Genomic DNA, 21,478 nt, shown 5'->3' with positions numbered 1-21,478 from the left:
ACAGCCTAATAGAACTCTGTTCTGTAGTGGAAAGTTTGTAAGTAGAGTAGAGCTCCCTCGTGGCTACGTAATTAGAGTAGGCGCCTGTAACGTAGGAGACCCGGGAACGATGTTCGTTACATCCAGGGCTCCTGTCTGGGAAGTTTTTTTCTTTCTTTCTTTCAACTATGTTACGCGTAATTATAGGAAATTATAAGAATACTGTTGTTTGTGCACTTGTCTACCTCATAAACGTCAGAGCAAACACGATAAGAAATATCAAAATAAACTGTTTCTGATATGGATTCAACGTTTAAAAAATATCTTCCTCCTTTGTCCTTATTTTTATAACCAGTAATAGATCTATAATTTACAGTTTTAATGTTGAGTCTCCATAGTTTGCAAGTGTGCACCGTAGTTCCACAATGCGAAACGAAACTCACCAGCTTCAAAATATCAATTTAGATGAATAATAGTTTGTTTTTTCTCTTTTCCTATTTTTTCCCCATTGTAAATTTAAAAAAAAAAAAATCTAAAAGGCTATGAATAATTTTGAAGAATCTAAAAATTTGATTTTAGTAAAGAGAAAATTCAAACCGTTAGCGCAGTGAGTTTTCCAGCTTCAACGAATAGTTTGTTGAGTTGATACAATAACATTCGAGGAAAATGGTTTTAGTAAAAGGCATAGTCCATACCAATTCAGGGTGAAGAATTATCTTGATAGTCTCACATGTTATTGAATTATAACGGATAATAACATTCAGGACAGAGTAAGAAACCTGTATTTTTTGTTGTCACCCCCCCCCCCCCTAAAAATACTAACAACCAAAGATTGATTTTCATGTGGTATTTTCGGCAGAATATTAAAATGTTATGTACCTGGAACGGTTGAAGATATTTTGTTGCTTTTAGTTTTAGAAAGATAATAATTTACTGATTAAAATAATATCCTTCGTTTGGAAATATATGTTCAAGTTCTTGTGCTGTAGGTTTCTGATTATAAAAAATCAATGTCAACTTTTTTACTGTTGAGCAGTACCCTACACCACTACATTCCCTAATAAAAGTTACTGTTCACCGCACTAAACTTTCTCGACCCAGTTCCTTACAATAAATCATTTTCTGCAGCAGTTATTAATGAAATATCTTCTAGGGAATTACAAAAAAAAAAAAAAAAAAAAAAAAATCTTCTGCGTTTTGGGAAAGCTTTACCGAAAGGAAACTCATCACTTGTTGATTTTTCCATAAGAAATAAGCTATGCCATATGCTAGGGTTATTAATGAAATATTTGTTTATAGAATAACAAAATCGCATGAGTGATGGTTTACTAAATAAATAAATAAATAATAATAATAATAATAATAATAATAATAATAAACCGTCAACCCCTAGAGTAAATTGTTCCTTGTGGATATTCTTATGCAAGTGGTTTATGTAACATTACCTTTAAGAATAATAGTGAAAACATTATTTATGAAATATGACCAATATCGTCAGTGTCGTTTTTGAGAAACAAGTCTGAAAAGAAACTCATCCCCAAGAAGAAACTACTACTTGTGTTTTTTTCGTAACAAATAATTTACACACTATTAATAAAATATGTATTTATGAAATGTAATGAAAATGGCATGACTCGTTGAGAAAATCGTCCGAAGAAACCCCGAGAACAAACAACCCCTCGTACTCTTTTTCAAGACACGTGACGTATGCTGTATTGTCATGTTACTAATGAAGTATTTATTTATGAAGTATGAACAAAATTGCGTGAGTAGGTTTTGAGAAAATCGTCGGAGAAAAAAAAAACTCACTCCCAAGAATAAATTATCCCTCGTATACTTTCCAGCACGAACGAGTTGCATTATATTATCAGGGTAATAATGAAACATTTATTTATCAAGTATGGCTTTTTTAAATCGGCCGAAAGGAAACTCGCCTTCGAGAATAAACTACTTGTCGATTTTTCTCAGAGAAATGATTTATACTACATAATGGGTTTGTTTTTGAAAAATTGATGAATGTTTTTGAGAAAATATCATTTTTTAAAATTTTTACCCTTAAGTAAACTACTCTTATTTCTGAGGATAGAGAGAAAATTCGAAGAAAAAAAAACTGGAGGATCACGCAAAAAACGTAGGAGTTTAAAATGTGGTTGAGATACGTTAAACGGTATGGCGTCTAGGTGGGTGTACATGGGGACGAACGAGCGGGTAGGTGTCGAAAAATCACTCTTTTGGTGTTTATGGGCGATGAAACATGTAAATCCGTTGAAATTTCGGAGTCTAGTTTTTTTCACGATCACCAAACTTTTTTCTTTCCTTTCATTGCGAGGTGTTTGTGGCTGGTGTATGACTGTAATTGATGACTTGCAGAGGTTATAGATCTCAGTTGGGATTTAAATAAAATCATTATATAAATCATAACTTTCTATTATCACATGGACCGGCTGCTGGATATAGAATTCCTCGTGCAAAAGAAAGCAATACTACCACCAGTGCTCACTTGCAATTCGCGTTATTTTAGACTGTGGGTTCCCTAATTCCTGTTGGTTAAACAGGAAGCAATCACCAAATGTCAAAGGAAGATGTTGATGCAATTTAATACGTGTCATTGAATTGCTAATTTCAGATTTAAGCAGAGTCCACAGAACTGTTATGCTTTGGAAGATGTAATATGTTTCGGAACTTAGTATGTTTACAACTGTCCGTTACTTGACTTTATGCACAATTAAAATGCCATGTGAAATAAGACAAGATTTTGATTTCATGAGACCATTATGTGAGAATGTGGTAACGTAAACACTGGTTTAATGTATAGCAAAATTTTCAATTTATAAATCATATTAAAGTCAAAAGTGGAATTTCTGCTTTTCCCGGTATGTAGTACTGTATGGTACTGATAAACAATAAAAGAATGAAATAAAATAAATTGGGATAAGAATTTTTGGAAAAGAACAAACTTATTTTTGATATTAAATAAATAATAAAGATCTACAGTACGAGAATTCAGACATATTTTTCCAAACGAATGATGTCATTTAAATCAGTAAATTATCTTTCAAATAAAACAAATAGTAACAAAATATTTTGAACCGTTCCAGAGATAGGACATTTTTATATTTTACCGAAAATCGCATGTGAGAAGTGGCGGTCTATATCTCAGACTAGGATTAAAAAAGAAAAAAATACTTTGCCCACTGGCAGCAATAACTTAGAAAATGTAATGGTTAGATTTTTAACTACCTTATTATTTACAATTTCAAATATAAAATGAGTTACAGTCATATTTCATGGGGAAACATACGCCGAATGTATAGTCAGAAACAATATTAAATATAGGTTGGAGCTATCGTTTCTGGTATCTCCAACCTATACTTAATATTATTTCTGACGTCGCATGTATCGAAGTCTTTAAAAGTAAAGTTGAACAAGTTATTTTTACGCTATTCCCAAGATTCTAATTTCAAGGATATAACAGGAAATTGACCGGTTTAATGCTCGTAGAGAAATGTTCCACGAATTTAGAAAATAAGTGATCTTTCATACCAAGGCGCTTTCATATCTTTCATTATTCATTTAAAGTGACACTGTGTTCTTGCCTAGAAGTTAGACAACCCCAAACCCCAAATGACAAAATGTATAACCTTCGTGCACTAGTGTTGTAGGTAACTATAAGACAAAACTAATAAGTTCGGTTGTTAAGCTTAAGCTTAGTCAAACAAGTATATTCGATAACTAGCCTCTGATAGAACCTAGGATTCATTATTCCTTTGTATTGTAAAGAAACTTTAATTGTAGGATCTTGTACAGGAAAACAGGGTTGTAGTTGAATAAAAGAATCATAAAAAGTGAAAATTTGTGCAGTTTAATCTTTTTGAAGAATTCTGTAATTGAATCTTTTTGAAGAAGTCTCTTTTAGATTTATTTAATTAATTGTACTATTTTGTATGTTTCAGCGTTATACATCCAGTGAAAATGTTGTGTGGAATGTTGGCAATGGCAGTTGCTTTCGGTCTCTTCTTTTATGTGACAAATGCAAAGCGAGCAGCTACAAACTTCAAGAAAGCGCACCCAATCATAAGCTTGTTCCTGATATTTGGAGGCGGATATTTCATCGTGTATATGTTGGGTTCGGTATTGGTGTTTCTCTTTGGAATTCTTCTTCCAATTGTAGGTGAGTTTTCGTAAATATATGTAATCCTTCTTAATACTGACATGTAAAATTCATGCTTTCTTTTAAATATTTTACTTGTTAAACTAATTATTATGCTACTGACCAAACCAGAAAAAAAGACCGTCACATCTATGTGATATTCAGATTGAAGAAATAAGTATTACAATTTACAGCGTACCATGTGTTGTTATTAAAAAAAAAAAGTCCCAGTTCATCTTACTATCTATTTAAAGTTCCTTTACGCTTCAATCATATAAAGTAAAACATACCTAGAGTATGAGCGAACTTGTAATCGATTCTGCGTCCTAATAGGTTCCATTCCCTCCGTTAACCCTCTGTTCAAACCAGAAGTAGTTCAAATCTGACATTTTCTGTTGCAATGTTTATAGTCAGAGAACAGAACGGGAACAGGTAGCAAGAAGTGGTTTTTCTGCAACCGATTCAGCATTTCAAGACAGCATACCATGAATATTCGCAACAGTCTACCTAAATTAGAAGTGGTTCAAATTTACTAGTACTCCCGGTTTCAATACTGACTTCCACAGAACAAAAACGATAATTGACATCAAGGTACGGTCTTCTGCAAGCCATTCAGCATTCCAAAAATAGGTTCCATCTTCTCAATTAAGTCTATTAAAAACCGGAAATGGTTCAAATTAACAATTTCCGGTTTCAACACTTATCGTCAAAATTCAAAATTTCGTAGTAGCGGCAACTGGTTTCGTGCAATCGGTTCAGGGTCTCAAGAGAGCATATCATTACAACTTGCAATACTCTACCAAAATCGGAAATGTTTGAAATTTACTACTACTTTCGGCTTCAATACTGATTTCCATAAAGCAAAAACAGTACGGGTTAAGGTATTAGAAAGGGGAAAACATGTAAAAATAATCGAAAACTACCGATATTTGTATCCAGTCGAGTTTTCGGGATCGCTGAGATGAATAGTGACACCCTCGTTGCCGATTTAGTCTAATTTCAACATCCAATGGCATGGGAGTGAGAAGGAGAAAAAAAAATCCCAAAACCGACGGGTATTAGTTGTTTGAGATCGTATCACAGGAAAAAGGCTGACCACTTTAGAATTAACTTTGAAACATAGTACCTACCTCAGGCTAAAAATTTTTCATGTCACGGTGGGGGTAGGGGACTTCCAACATTTATACCAAAAATAAACTATATTATGGATTTTCATTATTGTACATTCATTGAAATGCGTATCCTATGAGGAGGAAGGGAATTAAATACGTTCATAAATCTGTTCCCTCCGTGCGAAAACCGGGGATTTCAGCTTGCATTGAATAGTAATGATATCCCTATTACACTTAGAATTCAAATCCTTGAGCCAGTCACCCTAACTGAGGACTTCTTTGGTTTTCCCTCAAAACACATCAGACAAATGCTGGCTTATTACCTCAAGATCAACACTAAGAGTGGTTGAGAAAAAGGGGTGTAGCATTAGCAATTTCCTCTTTTCAGTATTGTGTTTTTCAATGTATAATTAACTGATATAAGGAGAAAGATTTTTTACTAATATACTTGTAATGTACTACCAAAGCAAAGGGAGTGTAGTCGTATTGCTTTTTATATCAGATTACGGTGGAACACCATTACAGAGAATTGGATCGATCGTGAACAAAATTCGTTATGCATGATTCCCAAGTCCTTTTTTTTTTTTTCTTTCTTTCTTTCTTTCTTTCTTTGTTTCAACTCGATTCTGTTATGCAGATCACTTAATAAATACATATTTATAACCAAGTTTGAAACGGTGTGTACTGGGAAATACGATTGAAGAAAGTAATTCAGGGGTATAGAAGCAAAACCTGCGAAATCCATTTTTCAATTCTATCAGGAGACGAAACAAAAGAGACTCCCTTATGTTTCAGAATTGTCGATTTTTTTTTTTTTTTTTTTTTTTTTTTTTTGTGTGTGTGTGCGTGTGTTCACTACTTAATGCAGATGAGTGAAACCTACAACTAAAGAAAAACAATTGTTCAACAATTCTGAAGCATAAAGAGTTACTTTTGTTTCGTCTCCTGATAAAATTGAAAAATGGATTTCGCAGGTTTTGCTTCTATATCCCTGAATTGTAACCATGCTAAGGCTATCATTTCAAAAATTTAAGTTTCGAAATATATTTTTGGAAATGGGTTTTAGAGTTTTATTGTGAGATTTTGTGGATTTTACTCCCCCCCCCCCCCCCAAACAAAAGCCCACTGGGTAGTTTGGGGCGAGGAAAATTCCAAGAACCCTGTTTGTAATTAACTCACTGTTTACATTTATTTGTTCCACGTATTCTCTTCACAAAGTCACGAACGTGATTAATATTTTTTGTAACAAGTTGGCATTTCTAAAAGCAATCGTTGGAGCTTTTAAAAATTTTAAACGGAAGAGTGTAAACATGACCTGTGATATTAAAGTGACTATTTTCAGAGTTTTTCGCGTTATTTCTCCACAGCTAAGTAATAGTAAATTAAGATATTTCGATATATGTATTTTTTATATATATATATATATATATATATATATATATATATATAATATTGTTTTACCACTGTAATCATCTTAGAAGGAATGTATTAAACTCAAACGGTGAGGATCTAAATGAAAACATGTGGTTAGTAGAAATCTGCGGGCACATAAACAGTTGTGTTAGTCATTCTCATATAAAACTCTACTACTGGCGATAAGCTCCATCTGACAGTGCTATGTGAGAAGTGCATCGCAGCATGGTAAACTTGCGTGCGTGGTGTACTAGCAGTAGAATCCCGCTCCGTGAAGAGTTTGGTTGTTTGCAATAGTAATAACAGTGTAGAGTTTCACAATGGGACTCGTCAATTTCATGAGAATCGTAAAAATAATAAAGAAGTTGCATGTCGAATATGACAACGTCGTCAGAGAACACAGTTTGTCAATGTATTGTATGACATAACAATGCACAAATACATTGGTGAGGAGAGACAAATATGTGAAGAGACATAGGAGAAGTGGACGGGTTGTGAAAAACAGAAACAGGTCGTTGGAGAAGATTTATGACGACTACTATAATTATGGCTCAATTCCTATAGTAAACTGACGAGACGATATATGGACATTAAAAGTAAATCCAAATGCAACATAATTGTAAATTACATCAATAAGAAACAGTAACAAAATGCATTTTTCAAGAGCATCAGACAAGTCACAGATACAAAGTATAAAGCAGTATGTATGTATGTATGTAATGCCACAGTTCCATAGGGCAAAGGAATATAGTTCACCAGGTCAAAGCGCCCGTTTCGTACATGAACAAACTGAAGGCTGAATACAGGATTGTTGCCCTACACTTCACCATGTTCGTTACACGTACGGATATAACAGATCATCAGATTTTATCAGAATGCACGAGAATTTGTTGAAGACGTAAGTAGATATATTAGACAGGAGACTTGGATGCACAACAATGTATTTAACCAATAATCAAAGTGAGTTTTATTATGAGATGTCGTCATTGTCCACACTATCTCAGAGGAAAGAAGTAAATTCTTGACATATTGCAGTCGGTGTCCACCAGGCATCCAGTTTATGTGGCTATCTAAATGGGTGGTAAGTTAACTAAGAAGCTATACATATGTTTTCAAGAGGTACAGTCAGAAATAATATTGAGTAGAGGTTTGAGATATAAAAAATATCTCCAACCTATACTTAATATCCTTTCTGATTGCACAAAGCAGATTTGGTCCATATATTGCCAAGATATTTCATCAAACCTGTCATCGTAATATTTACGTGGAGACAAGAAAGTGACAAAATGATGAACATACATATGAAATCTTTCTAACGGCTGTCCTTGGTAAGCATATCGGAGATGGGAAGTTCTTGTTATATGATTCCTGGTCAAGACTTGAAGACCGTTACCTGTTACAAGAGCTTGCCGAACAAAGATGTTACGATGAAGACAATACCACACAGGATAACGAAACATTTCCAACCTCTTGATGTCTGGTTCTTTTGGAATAAAAGTTCTGTTTTCTATGGATCGTTGATTTGGTATGGCTTCAATCTGTTTTCTATGGATCGTTGATTTGGTATGGCTTCAATCTGTTTTCTATGGATCGTTGATTTGGTATGGCTCCAATGTGACAAACCCCAAGTAGATCTACACGATCTTGCCCTGTTTCATTATTAAGCTGCACTTTGTGATCTACAATCAACTTTCAGCACTGACCTACAAGCTTACGTTGCAGTATGCTTGCAAAAGGCCAGGTATGATATCGGTTCTGTAACATCATCGTTTGGTAATGTCATTAGTGTAGCATTTGATAAGACTGTTACCATGCAGAGGTGATGCTGACGGTGAGTTCGGAGCGATTGTCAAATGTGATATTGTACACTTCCATTTCTGCTACGTCTTACATCTACACTTCGAGGACAAACTGGTTCTTGCACACTTCAGTCAGCCAGTGTAAAAACCTAATGTGTTTTCAAGTTCTTCCATATTGTATCACTTCACAAGTATCATCATCGTCTCGACGATTGCGTTTGTATGCTGTCCCTTAATATCATGATTACTTGTGTAGGTATCTCTTTGTTATTCTCACTGTCTCTACACAAAGAAGGTTCTTGTCCCCAAACGCATCGTTTTGCATAGAGATTGCTAATACCACTATTTCTGTGACCGCTGATTTCTGATGTCCACATGTTTTCATTGGAATCTCTCTGTTTGAGTCCAGGTACGTTCCTTGTTGGTGTATAACCCCTATGTGAAATACTGATATATTCTATGTCTTAAATGCAGAATGTTGATATAAATATAGAATATGTTCAAGGTTGTTTTCAAATGGTTCATGGGTGTTGCGATGTCACAGAAATCTGGAAATTTAGAATTAAATAAAAGGCTGAGATCATCGCTAAGAGCCATTGTAATTGGAAAAGTGAAATAAATCAAATAAATAAATAAGTTACTTTATCTTAATTGTACTCAGCTTCGAGTAACCTTTCAACTTATTTCTGACCTTGCTTTCGGTGCGAGCGGTCCCGGGTTCAATTCCCGGTGGGACCACTCGGTTGAAAAGTATACAACGCTTTTTCAGGCCAGCCACCCTGAATGAGGTTTTTCTGGGTTTTCCTCATTCACACCAGGCAAATGCCGGGGTAGTACCTAACTTATAGGTCCCAGGCCGCTTCCTTCCTTCCCCAATCCTTTCTTCCTTCCCTTTCCCGGGATAGTGTGCTCGCCGAAGGACGTCATCCCTCAAGTACGTGATGGGCTAAATGACCTTAGATGCCGGAAGCCCAGAAATCTAAAATCCTTCCTTATGTTTGACCTTTTAATCAGAAAGATAAAAGTAAATTAGCTATTATTCTCACTATTTATATTTTCATTATATACGAGCTTTTTTTTAATTATTATTATTATTATTAAAGTGTCAGTGTAGTTCAGTTTTTTGGATTATTATATGTTAATATATTTTCTTGTTTCAATTTCAGTGATATTCATCCATGCGTCAATGAGGTTACGGAATATGAAGAACAAAATTGTGAATAAGATCGAAATGATTGGTTTGAAGAAGAAGACTCCAATGGGCATTTTTCTTGAAGCACTGGGTATGGAACAAGAAGCTTTTTCTTAAACAAAACTTTGTAGTTGTTTTTAATATACTAATTTTAATGGTAGCGCCTTCATATGCTACTAGGTACTCTAAAAATATTTGTATATAGATCCATAGAAGATTGAATTGATCAATTTATATTTGAAGTCGTTAGAATGTGACGATGCACGGGGGAGTAGTTCTTTCAATGCGAAAATTTAGCATATTATCCTCTTAACAGTCAGAATAACGTTTTATGTTTTCAGCCAGTGATTAAACGACTGAGTGCAACCATTAAGACAAATGATTTCAGGCTTTTTTAAGAAAGTCATGTTTTTATATACATTATGATCAATTTGGATTGTTATGAAGTATAGTTTCGGTTTTGAGAAACGTTACCGAATATACTAGTCTGAACAAGAATACCAAATATTCTTGTATGTAATTGTATAAAGTAATCTTTGTGTCCAAGCATCTGGAAGCGCTTTGCTTCTTCAGCTGAGTATTATTGACTATAGTGTTTCTGTAGTAACCTTCTTGGTAAGCGCGTTATTGTAAATATTTATAAGAGCGTTATTTTTCTATTGTGTTTATTATTTCTATATAATTTATTTGAAACAAAGTTTCCTCTTCCTTTCACAAGCAATTAGATTTGTCTGTAAATATTATCAGTCGCACCAGCATACTAATCGTCTGACAACCACGTGTAGACGTTCAGTGCGTAGTTCTTTAGTTTGAGCAGCTATTAATAGGACTATGTATAATTTCGTTTTGGAAAATGTATTGATTGTTAGTATACAAATACTAAAATGAATTTTTGTTAGGAATATATGTTGTGAAGATCACTTATTATCACTATTATTGTACCTTAACAATTAATTTTGATTAACGTAAAACGTGGCTGCATTCGTCTAAATATCGACGAAGGATTAACTTTTTTCTTTATTTTTTCTTTGTGTGTACTTCTGTATTATATTCTTAATAATAGCATACCAGCATTGCTCGTACTAATAATAGCTTATTGATTCGAGTACCAAAGCTATTACCCAAGTCACAACTTTTTGATTTGAAGTTTATATTAATGTAGGTATCGTTGACTTACACAGATTTGTTTTCAGACTTCATTCGATACTAGATTAAAGTTATGATCATAATTATCCTTAACAAGATTATACTTCAAATATACGAATCACACACACACATACATACACACCTCACTCTTCGTACATTGCATACACATACAAATTCGACCATCTCCTTTAGCCTAACCGGCATAAGCGTGGGACGTAAAACTGAAAGTTTTCATTTTACATACAAATTCGATGTCGCATTTCATTATACTAGTAATTGTAATAACTTAACATTTTTGTATCCCGTGTGTAACCCCCGTCCCACACACGCGCAGACACATACACACACACACACAACGTAATTCGGAAGATTCAGTTCTTTAATATTGTATACGATGTAAAAAACAGTTTTTACCAACATATGGTACTAAAGTCTGTTGATTGGCATGTTTTGTCTCGATGCAAATTTGGTGAGAAATATTTATCTACGAATGCAATACTAATTCCGTTTGCCTGAGTGTGCATCTGAAGATTTATTACAACAATGTATATGAATTTGCAAGGATCATCTCTCCCGTTGTTTGGAGAACAATAGGAAGAAAGAATAAATTACTATTTAGTGTTATACGATAACATCATTAATTATTGCTAGAGCAATAGTAGTACATTCTTTAAAGTAATTGTCAGATTTGCATTAGGATGAGTCATTCCAGCACTATAGGTGATAAGACAAAGGCTTATCCTTTTTGGCACTGAGTAATTCAAAATACTTAAGTTATACCACACCCTCCTTTTATCGTCTTTCGATGATTTGAGCAAGTAATGTAGTTGAGATAATTTGCCTTTTTGTGTGTGAAATTCTTTCCTGTAAAGTAATGTAAATACCGTAAATAATTACAATCCATAACACATTTAAATGAATGTTTCATTTTGTCAGATAGTGAAAACTATAAATATGAACATAGTTCATTCCCCAGTTCAACGTTTCATGAAATACAGTACAATACTCTAAGAAGATAAGGGGCGCGGTGGCTCAGTGGTAGAGCGTTCACCTCCGGTGCTTGGGGTCTCTGGTTCGATCCCAGCTCGCGCCGTGTGGACTTTGTGGTGGACAAACACCGTGCTCGTGGATTTTCTCGGGGTTCTCCCGTTTCCTCTGACTTTCTTCATTCTACCATTTCACTCATCTTTCATCATCACCGTCTCCTTTAGCCTAACCGGCATAACCGTGGGACGTAAAACTTAAAGATTTCATTTCATTTTTTTCTACGAAGATGCTGCATAGAATTAAATTATTTGCGTATAAAATAATACTTATATTTGAAATTTGTTTGTGGACGTCGGTATTCATATATGTGTGAGTGTGCACGCGCGTTTGCTTGTGTGTGTGTGTCTTTATTAGCATAATGATTCTTACTTTTTAAAGAAGCAGTTTTGTATGTTTATACAAAATTGAACTGGAGCTCCTCCGTGGCTAAGCGGTTAGCGTTTGGCGTGGGAGACCCGGGTTCGATTCCCGGCGGGAGCTCATGTGGTTCGGATTCCACGTTAATCAGTAGGTCCACGTCTCATATAGCCTCGCTGCTGAAAGGGACGCTAAACTAAAAAATCAACTCAACTCAACAAAATTGAACTGTCATTTTCTTCGTTCATACATTTGAAGCATGTTCTGAACTAAGCTTTAAGGAAATGTTCGCATATAATCGTCAGCAAATTGGACAATCGTGCTAAAGAAATAATTGAATTTTTCCTAGCGACGTGATTTTAGTAACTCTTCTCGGGCTATCAGCCAGGTGAAGGTATTGACGTCCGACGTTTCGAATGCAGACATCACATTCATCTTCAGAGATTGTAATGAAGAGACTGGAGACATGAACATGTATATATAGTGATTACTTAGGGGTAGAGCTATGAATGGGGCCTTGTAATTGACTAAGGGAAATACTGGCTTCTGATTGGCTGAGGGATGCCTCCTGATTGGCTGTTGTGGCTACGAGATTGTTGTATGTTTTTTGTTCCTGGAAAGGGCCGACCAGGTTGGGCTGAGTTGAAACCTATGATCTCTATTGAGACTGTTCCTTTCCCGTGAGATGGCTATGGTTTCCTTTATTGTTCTGTCCCAAAAGCCTGATAGCCCGAGAAGAGTTACTAAAATCGTGCTAAAGTATGTGTCTATCACCTTTGCTTTATTTTGATAAGATGATTCATATTTTATTTCGAAAGCGACTTATTGATGTGTGTATGAAAGAGTTTCTTCACAAGTAAAATTCTTTTAATCAATGGAACTAGAAAGTTTTGAGTAAGGAATGGAGGGGTGAAGGGAAATGCATTTTTTGAGAGGAGACAAAAGGCGGCAGTACAAATTTAAATTGCACGCGTATTTTTAATTACTATTTATTGAAACAACGTTGTCCACCACAAACACACGTAGTCTAGGATCGAACCAGTGTAGGGATTCCTCCTTCAGCTTTTTCGCCACAATACATTCATCAGTCAACCAACAACCATCGTATACAAGTTTAAGTAAAATTCAATGTGTATTGGACTGCAAGGATTACTCCTGCCTATGGGGCAATGACTGTAATTTATGTATGGCAAGTTTGAAGAACAAGTTAATTAGAATTGTCTCAGTAGCGCCAAATTTGAAACACGGTCATATCATAGTTTTTGCGTGGAGAGTGATAGGAAGGGAGAAAAGCGGGAGAATTATTGACGGGCAGACGGCAGCAGGGGAACTTCCATTGTTGATCCGTTAAAAAAATCGACTTCAATTTTCACGTTGATTAGTCACAGTTTACACAAACTTTTTCTCGTTGTAGGTACTGCGACAGTGCTAGTATGATGATTAAAACCATCGTTTCACAATTCCTACCGACTCAACGTACCAAATCACATCCATTACAGCATTTTATTTATTAGTATTATTATTTGCAACAACTCCATACATCGACACTCTTTTGAACTTAAGTATGTTGTTCCACTGTGTGCAGTCATCAACAACATTGGGGATCGTCTAATGCATTTTTTCCTGAACTTTAAATTGAGTGAGTTAGAGTACGGTTTGCTATAGCTGGGAGAAAATCTTTTATAGTTAGAGAAATGTATAGTTAAATCTTTCTATCCATTACAAGATACTAACGAAAGAAATTATATAGATAGTTACCCGCTTTTGCTGGGAACTGTACTACAACGTATTGTCAGACTTATTATCAAAATCTCCCTACTTATCCTGAGTCTTGATGCACAGTTAGATTATTTACATTCAATTAGCAATAGTATAAGGACTTCAAAACAATGTTACTTAAAAAGTAACTTAAAACAAACTCTAACTGCACTACTAAATAGCAGACATTTACTTTGCATTTCCAGATGCAACATTCCTCTTTTGTTTCGCTTTTTGTGTACCTACAATATAGACATTTATTTTATAGTATATCATTTTGTCTCGTCATGAATTAGAAATGGCTTCATAGTAATACCAGGCCTTTATTTTACACTTTTCATCTTAACGTCATCTCTGACGTAGCATATTCTATTTCATTCTTAGGGGAAAAGAGTTTGCTTTGTTAGAAAATTTAACTTCATTTTGTCATTTTTTTTATTTTTTTCAGATTGCAATATTTCATTGTTTATAGATTGCAGGTATCTTTGAAAGTATTTCAATAATGAAAGTCGACGAGCTGGTTTTTAACGTACATGTACACACGGTTTCATAAACTTCAATAGCATTCACATCACTCTTGTGATTGTGGTTCCTGATTTTAAAATAAACAAACAAATTATAGCCATATCTTCTAGCAAATAGCAGTACGCATATCGCATTAATCTTGTATGTGATGCTGTATCATAAGATCAAATATGTTTACCTAACTTGAAAGTAAGAAAGAAAGAGAAAAAAGTAGAGAGATAGTAATTTGCAATTTGACAGTCTTTATTGATTCATACAAATAAAACTAATTTGAAATGTAAATGTATTGACAAATATTGTAGTGGAAAATAGGTCTGTAATTGATCATATGATCAGGGGTTGTCAGAAATTGAACATCATCTGTAATACGTTACGTAGTATTCCACAATTGCTTTTGGATAATGAAAGACACCAAACCAAATGAGTAGATATTATTAATTTCCTATTGTACTATATTCATTCTTACGTATATAAGTATTATAAGTATACATAATGCAAATTACATAAGGAGCACGGTGTGTCAGTGGTTGAGCGCTCGCCTGTGGTGCGAAAGATTCTTGGGCAAATCCTTAGCTGTGCGAGTTTGTGGTGGACATCATGTCCGTGAGTTTTCTCGAAGTTCCTGCGATTCCCCTCATATTCTCATTCTACCAGTTATATCTTAATCGTTCACTTTCCTTAATCGCCGGTCTCCTATTGCCTGAAGACCATAATCGTGAGACAGATTAAAGATTTATTATTTTTCATTTAAGGAATTACATAAAAGATTTTTCTTCATACAGTAATATTTACACATAATTAATAAAGTGTGGAAAATTTATATTATTACGAATTGTAAATTTTGTATGACATTATATCATACACAAATTTATTTGACTTGTATCATAAGTCTCATTTAAATATTTTTATTAGTACTTTAAATGCCTTTACTAAGTAGCAGATGTTTTGATACTTTTATACCCGACTGCTTATAATATACATATGGTCTCTGAACACCCAAAAAATCTAATCGTGTAATTATCAGTTCTTTCTCCACTATGACAAAACCTATCGCCGTGACTCAGTGGTAGAGCATTCACTTCTGGCATGTGGAGTCCCTGGTTCAGTCCCAGCTCGCGCCAAGTGAGCTTTGTGGTGAATAATTAGTGTGTGCGTGGGTACTTTCTGTTTTCTCCCACTTTCCTCATTCCACCATTTCATTTATTCTCATTATCACCATCTTCTCTAGCTTGCACTGCATAACCGTGAAACTGAAAGATTTTACTTTATAAAACCTATGCATTCGCTCGACTTCCTCTTTAAGTAACTCTCCCTAATGGAGTATTTTGATAAGTAACTTAGTGTATGTAAATTCTTTCAAGCAAAGCTTCTAGTTTCCCTGTTGGGCACAATAATCTCTATATTTACTAAGCAATACTCTTGAAATTACATAAACCGTATCTGTAGTATGATATAAAATGTAAGTCCAAGACTATATTACGAAACAGAATTACATCAAAGTGAAACTTAAAACTGCTACAAAATAGCGTGCCATTCGTTGATAAACACTAAAATTTTTGACAAATATCAACAAATCTCTCTCTCTATCATTGGTTAACATATACTGTAAGAATTGCAACGAAACTCTACGTTTCATTGCCTGATACTTTCCCGTAGAAGTGAAATAGAATTTAATACTCCGAAGACTTTTACTATTATATTACGGAGAATATATATATATATTGTACGCATGACTTACAAAAGTCAGAAACTTTGTATTTTTTACGATACAGTTCTTAGTTTTTAAATTAGATTTATTCATCCATTGAGCCTGCTTTCAACCGTTTTTATTTTCTAAGTAAAGCATTTTCTGGACATACGTCCTGTGCATTCCACATGCCAATACAATGCCACAATATATCATACATATTCTGAACTAGCAACACCTTCTTGCTTTTGTGCACAGTAATTTATTGAAGCTTTACGCACTACAGAAACTTTGCATGTAGAAATGTGAAGGATATGTGCGCTTTATTGTTCTTTTCTTTCTGCTTGGTTACTTTGTATTATTTACTGCGTTAAAATATCTCGTTCAAGTGTACTGAATAAAACCACCTATAAGGACCGCAACACTTACTTAAGATGGATTAATATTTGTGGATCATTCGTAACAGCCTTCAGTTTAGTTGTTTAAGGGGGCTATACATATATGTTAAATTTAAACCTCCAAGCTTACCCCTATTAGCGAAGCACCACATCACTTAAATTGTTTAATATTAATATATATCATGTGGATTTTTTCTGGGAGGGGGGGGGGTACTCACTCCAGAATTTCATCTCTTCTCTGAATCTGAGTGCATCGATCTGAGGAAATTGAGTTGACATGTGATGTACTAATAGTTACTAATATAATCAAGGTTAGTTCAGTTAGAGCGGTGAATATTTGTGGAAAGGAGATAAAAATATCCTTCAAATGATAAATCCCGTAACCTCTTTTTGATGTTTAAAATTTTAAATGGAATGGCGGCCTTCACCATTGCAATGGTGCAGGGTATTCTTGTTTTCAGAACAAAATTGATGGTTATCAGAATTTATTATTTAAAAAAGAATCATAAACAAATGTAATTGTCAGTTTAGCTGTCTCATCTGGCATATGACTTACTGCTGATATAGATCAATCCAAGTAACTTTGAACTAACAAGTTAAATTGTATGTTATATTTATTAATATTTATGAAGAAACTATGTAAGTGAATAGTGTGTTATCGTTCAGTGGTTTGTTCACATGAGAAGTGTGCAATAACAGAAACTGAGAAGAAACAAGGCCGCTCATAAAGAATGAATTGAAGGATTAATATACTCATTTACCCTAGTTCTCCCCACTCATGTAATGGCTAGCGCGCGCACCTTTGATCGGAAGTCCCCAATGAGAGATATTGTGCCCCTAATCTTACATTAAAGTGTATCTCTGCCTCATATAGCCCCAGTACTGAAAGTAGCCAAACTCCCAATCTGCCAACCAACACAAATGCTTTGGCCTTGGTTGCCATGTGCATTTGCACTTACACTTACACGGATAATACCTGTTACAATAATCATTCGTTTCATGTCTAGTATTTCTACATCATCTTTGTATTCCATTTTCGTATTGTATGTTGTTTCTGATGTAAATGTTCTTGTCTATACTAGAGCATTGTTGCTCTCTGTCACTAATATTGCAGTTGTTATTGCTGCTCCTACCACATATTAGGTAGGTTACCACTATCACCACCTTAATTCTCAAATTTTACGTCTCTAACCTTTACCTTTCTCTTACCCTTCCGACTTACATCTCTTCTGTCCTTTCTTACCTTAGCTGAATTTTAATTTTATCCCCTCTTTTGAACTCCCATTGCTGGTCCAGTGACTTGCTCGTGCGCTTTTGGTGCACGTGATCTCAGATTTGATTCCTGGTGGGAGAGCAATTTTTTTTTTTTTTTTCATAATCATTCATTTTCATTAATAATTCGTCTCCTATAGCGTAAAGGGCATAAGTTAGTTGTGGGACGTTAAACTAAAAATTTCATTTTTTATTTCTTTACTCTTTTCCTTAATAGTATTAACGTCTAGTTTTATCTGAAGTTTTCTATCGAGTTCCAATTCATTAAACTCAGATATTGGGAATAGTTATTTGGTATCTCTTCCAAACATAAATTTGATCAATTCGTAGTTGTCAGTAGGAGTATCCAATAGGTTGCTATACAGAACAACCATACAAATTTAGAGATTAATGAGCTTTTAGTAGTGTCATAGTTTGCTGTTGGCAAGCATCTTACCTACCTTTTCCTATTCTTGGGTTCGTGTATTATTTGGAGAACAGAGTTCTGAAATTTTCATACGTTTGCATATGTGATTCAATATTTCCATACCATGCTTCACTTGACTGTCTTAGCCTTTCTATTATTAGCGTCTTACCGCTATAGTCTAGCTAGTTCAAAATTCTCCATTTCTGTAATAAAATTTGTAGCATTACAGTTTAAGAATATTACCATCAAATATAGGATACATATTGTTGAGTTGTTTTATACCTTTTAACCATTCTATCTTTACTACAGGTCGATTCCTATTGCCGTGTTAATAAGTTTCAATGTGAGTATTAACTTCCGAAAAAGATGATTGATTATCTACTTGACCTTGGACGTTTCGACTCCGCATTCATTGCAGATTCCTTCATTTTGGTTACAATCTTGACCAGATTCTAATGTGTCTCTTTTAGGTTTGGCTATTGATTTAAAGTACGGTTGTTGGTGCTTTGTTTAGGGAATGGATAGGTTAATTCTGGTGTGTATTGATAGATGTTAGGTTCAATGAACTGATAATTTTCTGCTGGATTAGCACTGTCTGCGACAGGCCTTGCTGGGTTTGGTAATATTAGAATCATATGTTACTTTAATACGGTTTCTCTATCACTGCCCGCAGATAAGCCTAGCTCTAACACATGGATTTACTCCCAGACCGCCTTGAGCTTCGTGAGCATTTTAGAACTTTCGAACCTCACGTCACTAATAACGAGTTACTTTGACTTTCAATTTTTTTTCAGTTCGCTTTTGGAGTCGTTCATACTTACATCTTACCCATTTTTTTCATTAACTTTTCAACACTTTTTCAGATACATCATATATTCTTTCCGTAACATATTTTACACTACACCATTTAAGTTTTCGTTTACACCTCCTACTTCTTGCTTTACACTATTTGTTTAGTGCTATGGTAACTAACATTTTCAATAGTAGCTGAAAATTGCTCCCTGTCTGCTTACTGCTAATATCTAACTCTACATATTAATCGTACTATAAGCAGCTTGGGGAATATTTTTAGAGGTCATGTGCCTCCATAGTTGGCACTTACAACAGTGATGAACTTACCTGTGACCTTATCGCAGCATAAGAGTTCGTGGCTCCTCTTTTTACATTTGTTGTCTCAATTTAGTAGTTACACAAAAAAATATTTATAATTAAGAGGTAATTTAACGTAAACAGCAAAACATAACTAAAAGTTTCTAATTTTTCATTACTATAATTTCCACCAAAGGAAGAAGAGAGGCATAAAAATATTAAAAGAAGTATTGGATAGCGTAAAACCTATTTTTTCACTACTATATAATTTAGAGAAACTAAAAAAAAAAAAAAAGTGTTTGCATAGAATAGAAACAACATTCACTTTTTATTACTATAAAATGTACTGAAGGAGACATTAAAATATATTTAGAAAAGTGTTTTTATAGTGTAAAACCTTTACTATAAACTCTACTAAAGAAAAACGTAGGAATAAAAATAAAGAAGGGGTTGCAAAGCATGAAACTTAAATTAGTTTTCATTACTATAACTCCACTACAGTAAAAACAGACATATTTGACTTGAATTATAACCTTAAGAATAAGAAATTCTGGAATACCTCACATTATATTTAACCTGAAATATTTTCCTGACTTCTTTTTTTTTTCTTTTTTTTTAATTTTCTCTTTTTACTAAATTACTTACCAAACATGTTTAGCATGTGTTTTATACTTTTCAAGAGTCATATAATCTAGTTGTGCGTATCAGGATGTATGTACTGTGTATTTTTGTATGCTTCGAAACTGACTACTCAAATTACACTTTTCATTCAGTGAAACCTTTAAAATTTTGTGTAGCCAATGGTTGCTTCCGTGATTAGTGCAAGCCAAACCACTCTATAAAAGTAATATTTATATTATTTCTGCTCCGTTGACTTTTTTAAAATTACTAAAACAAATTTATGCTAGTTTTGTTTAATTTTTGAGTGGTCAGGCAGACAAATGAGAAAAAAATCGTCATTGATTTCAGGTTTTTTGCAAGCACTAAGCGTCCATGTATACTTCCCGTTTTACTTAATAGCATCTTAATGTTTCTTAATGAGGGATAACGTATAAAGATTGAGTTAGAATGTGATAAAATTCGTGATAAATGAATAATGCATGCTGTAAGAAGTTCGAGACAAACTTTAAGCCACTGCTTGTTACGTGGTTCGTGATATTAACAAGCCACATATAGCTTTCAGTAATGTAGTTGAAACAAAAGAATCTCAAGGGGGGTGGGGGAGATGAATTGCCAGAAAATAGTGAAATCATAATCAAACACACTGGAAAAGGTAAGGAGAGAAAAAAGAATGGAAAAAAAGCTAAGAAGCGGTCAGATGGGCGATCCTGCATGCAAACATGGAATCCATGTGACTGGTGACTTCTAAGCTTTTTTTCTGACCTTTAATTCCTGTTTCTCTATACTTCCGATTTAGTGATTTGGCGAATACACTCCTACTGTATTTTATCAGTCTGTAATTATGATTTCACTATTTACCGGTAATTGATTATATAGAATTACTGAACGCTATATAGTGGGGTAGCTTAGCGAAAAAATATTTCACTTCCGGATACCAGTCTGTCCTTTTCAGCACAGCAAGTATAGGTCATAAGAAATCGAAAAAGACCGGGACACAGGTTTTCCCTGGTCTAGGGTGGTCGTGGCTGCCATTTTCCAAAATGGCCGCCCTGTACCACAAAGTGTAGGTCTAAGTCAGGTGCAAGTATCTCAAATGAGCAATATCGGTGTCTGTTTATTGGTTTTTGATGACGCTGAGTCGATTGGAATAGTTTCTTAACATGTAAAATACATAATGAATGACAAAGCCGCCATTTTTAAAGATGGCGGACCTATAATGCTATTTATGAAAGTAAATCAGGGAGTAAAAGTCCTACAAGTGTAAATTTGGTGTCCATTTATAGGTTTTCGAGGTCGCTGAGTTGATTAGAACAGTTTTTGGAATGGTGAGATATATGCTTGATTGCCGGAAGCCGCAATTTTCAAAAATGGCCGACGTATAAGGCTCAAGCTGAGCATAAATGAGGAAGGAAAAGCGCTACATGTGTAAAATTCATGTCTATTTATAGGTTTCAGAGGTGACTCAGTTTATTAGAATATTTTTAAGTTGTTTAATACTGAAACAAATACATTTACATTTATTAAGTG

At 34.4% G+C, this 21,478-nt stretch overlaps 1 protein-coding gene across 2 annotated transcripts in view; it reads left to right on the top strand.

Annotated features, from left to right (window-relative positions):
* The window catches only part of Jwa (PRA1 family protein Jwa), a 72,624-nt gene that overhangs the window by 26,496 nt on the left and 24,650 nt on the right, over nt 1-21,478 (top strand). For both annotated transcript variants that reach the window (XM_081762455.1, XM_081762457.1), the window contains exons 2-3: nt 3,933-4,150; nt 9,620-9,736. In XM_081762455.1, coding sequence (XP_081618581.1) covers nt 3,933-4,150; nt 9,620-9,736 — 335 coding nt within the window. The remainder of the gene's footprint in view (nt 1-3,932; nt 4,151-9,619; nt 9,737-21,478) is intronic.

The sequence above is a fragment of the Thermobia domestica genome, chromosome 6, assembly GCF_964235325.1.
Source record: "Thermobia domestica chromosome 6, izTheDome1.hap1.1, whole genome shotgun sequence".
NCBI classification, from domain to species: domain Eukaryota; kingdom Metazoa; phylum Arthropoda; class Insecta; order Zygentoma; family Lepismatidae; genus Thermobia; species Thermobia domestica.
Note: the sequence above shows the minus strand (reverse complement) of the source record. Positions and strands in the feature narration are given on the sequence as shown.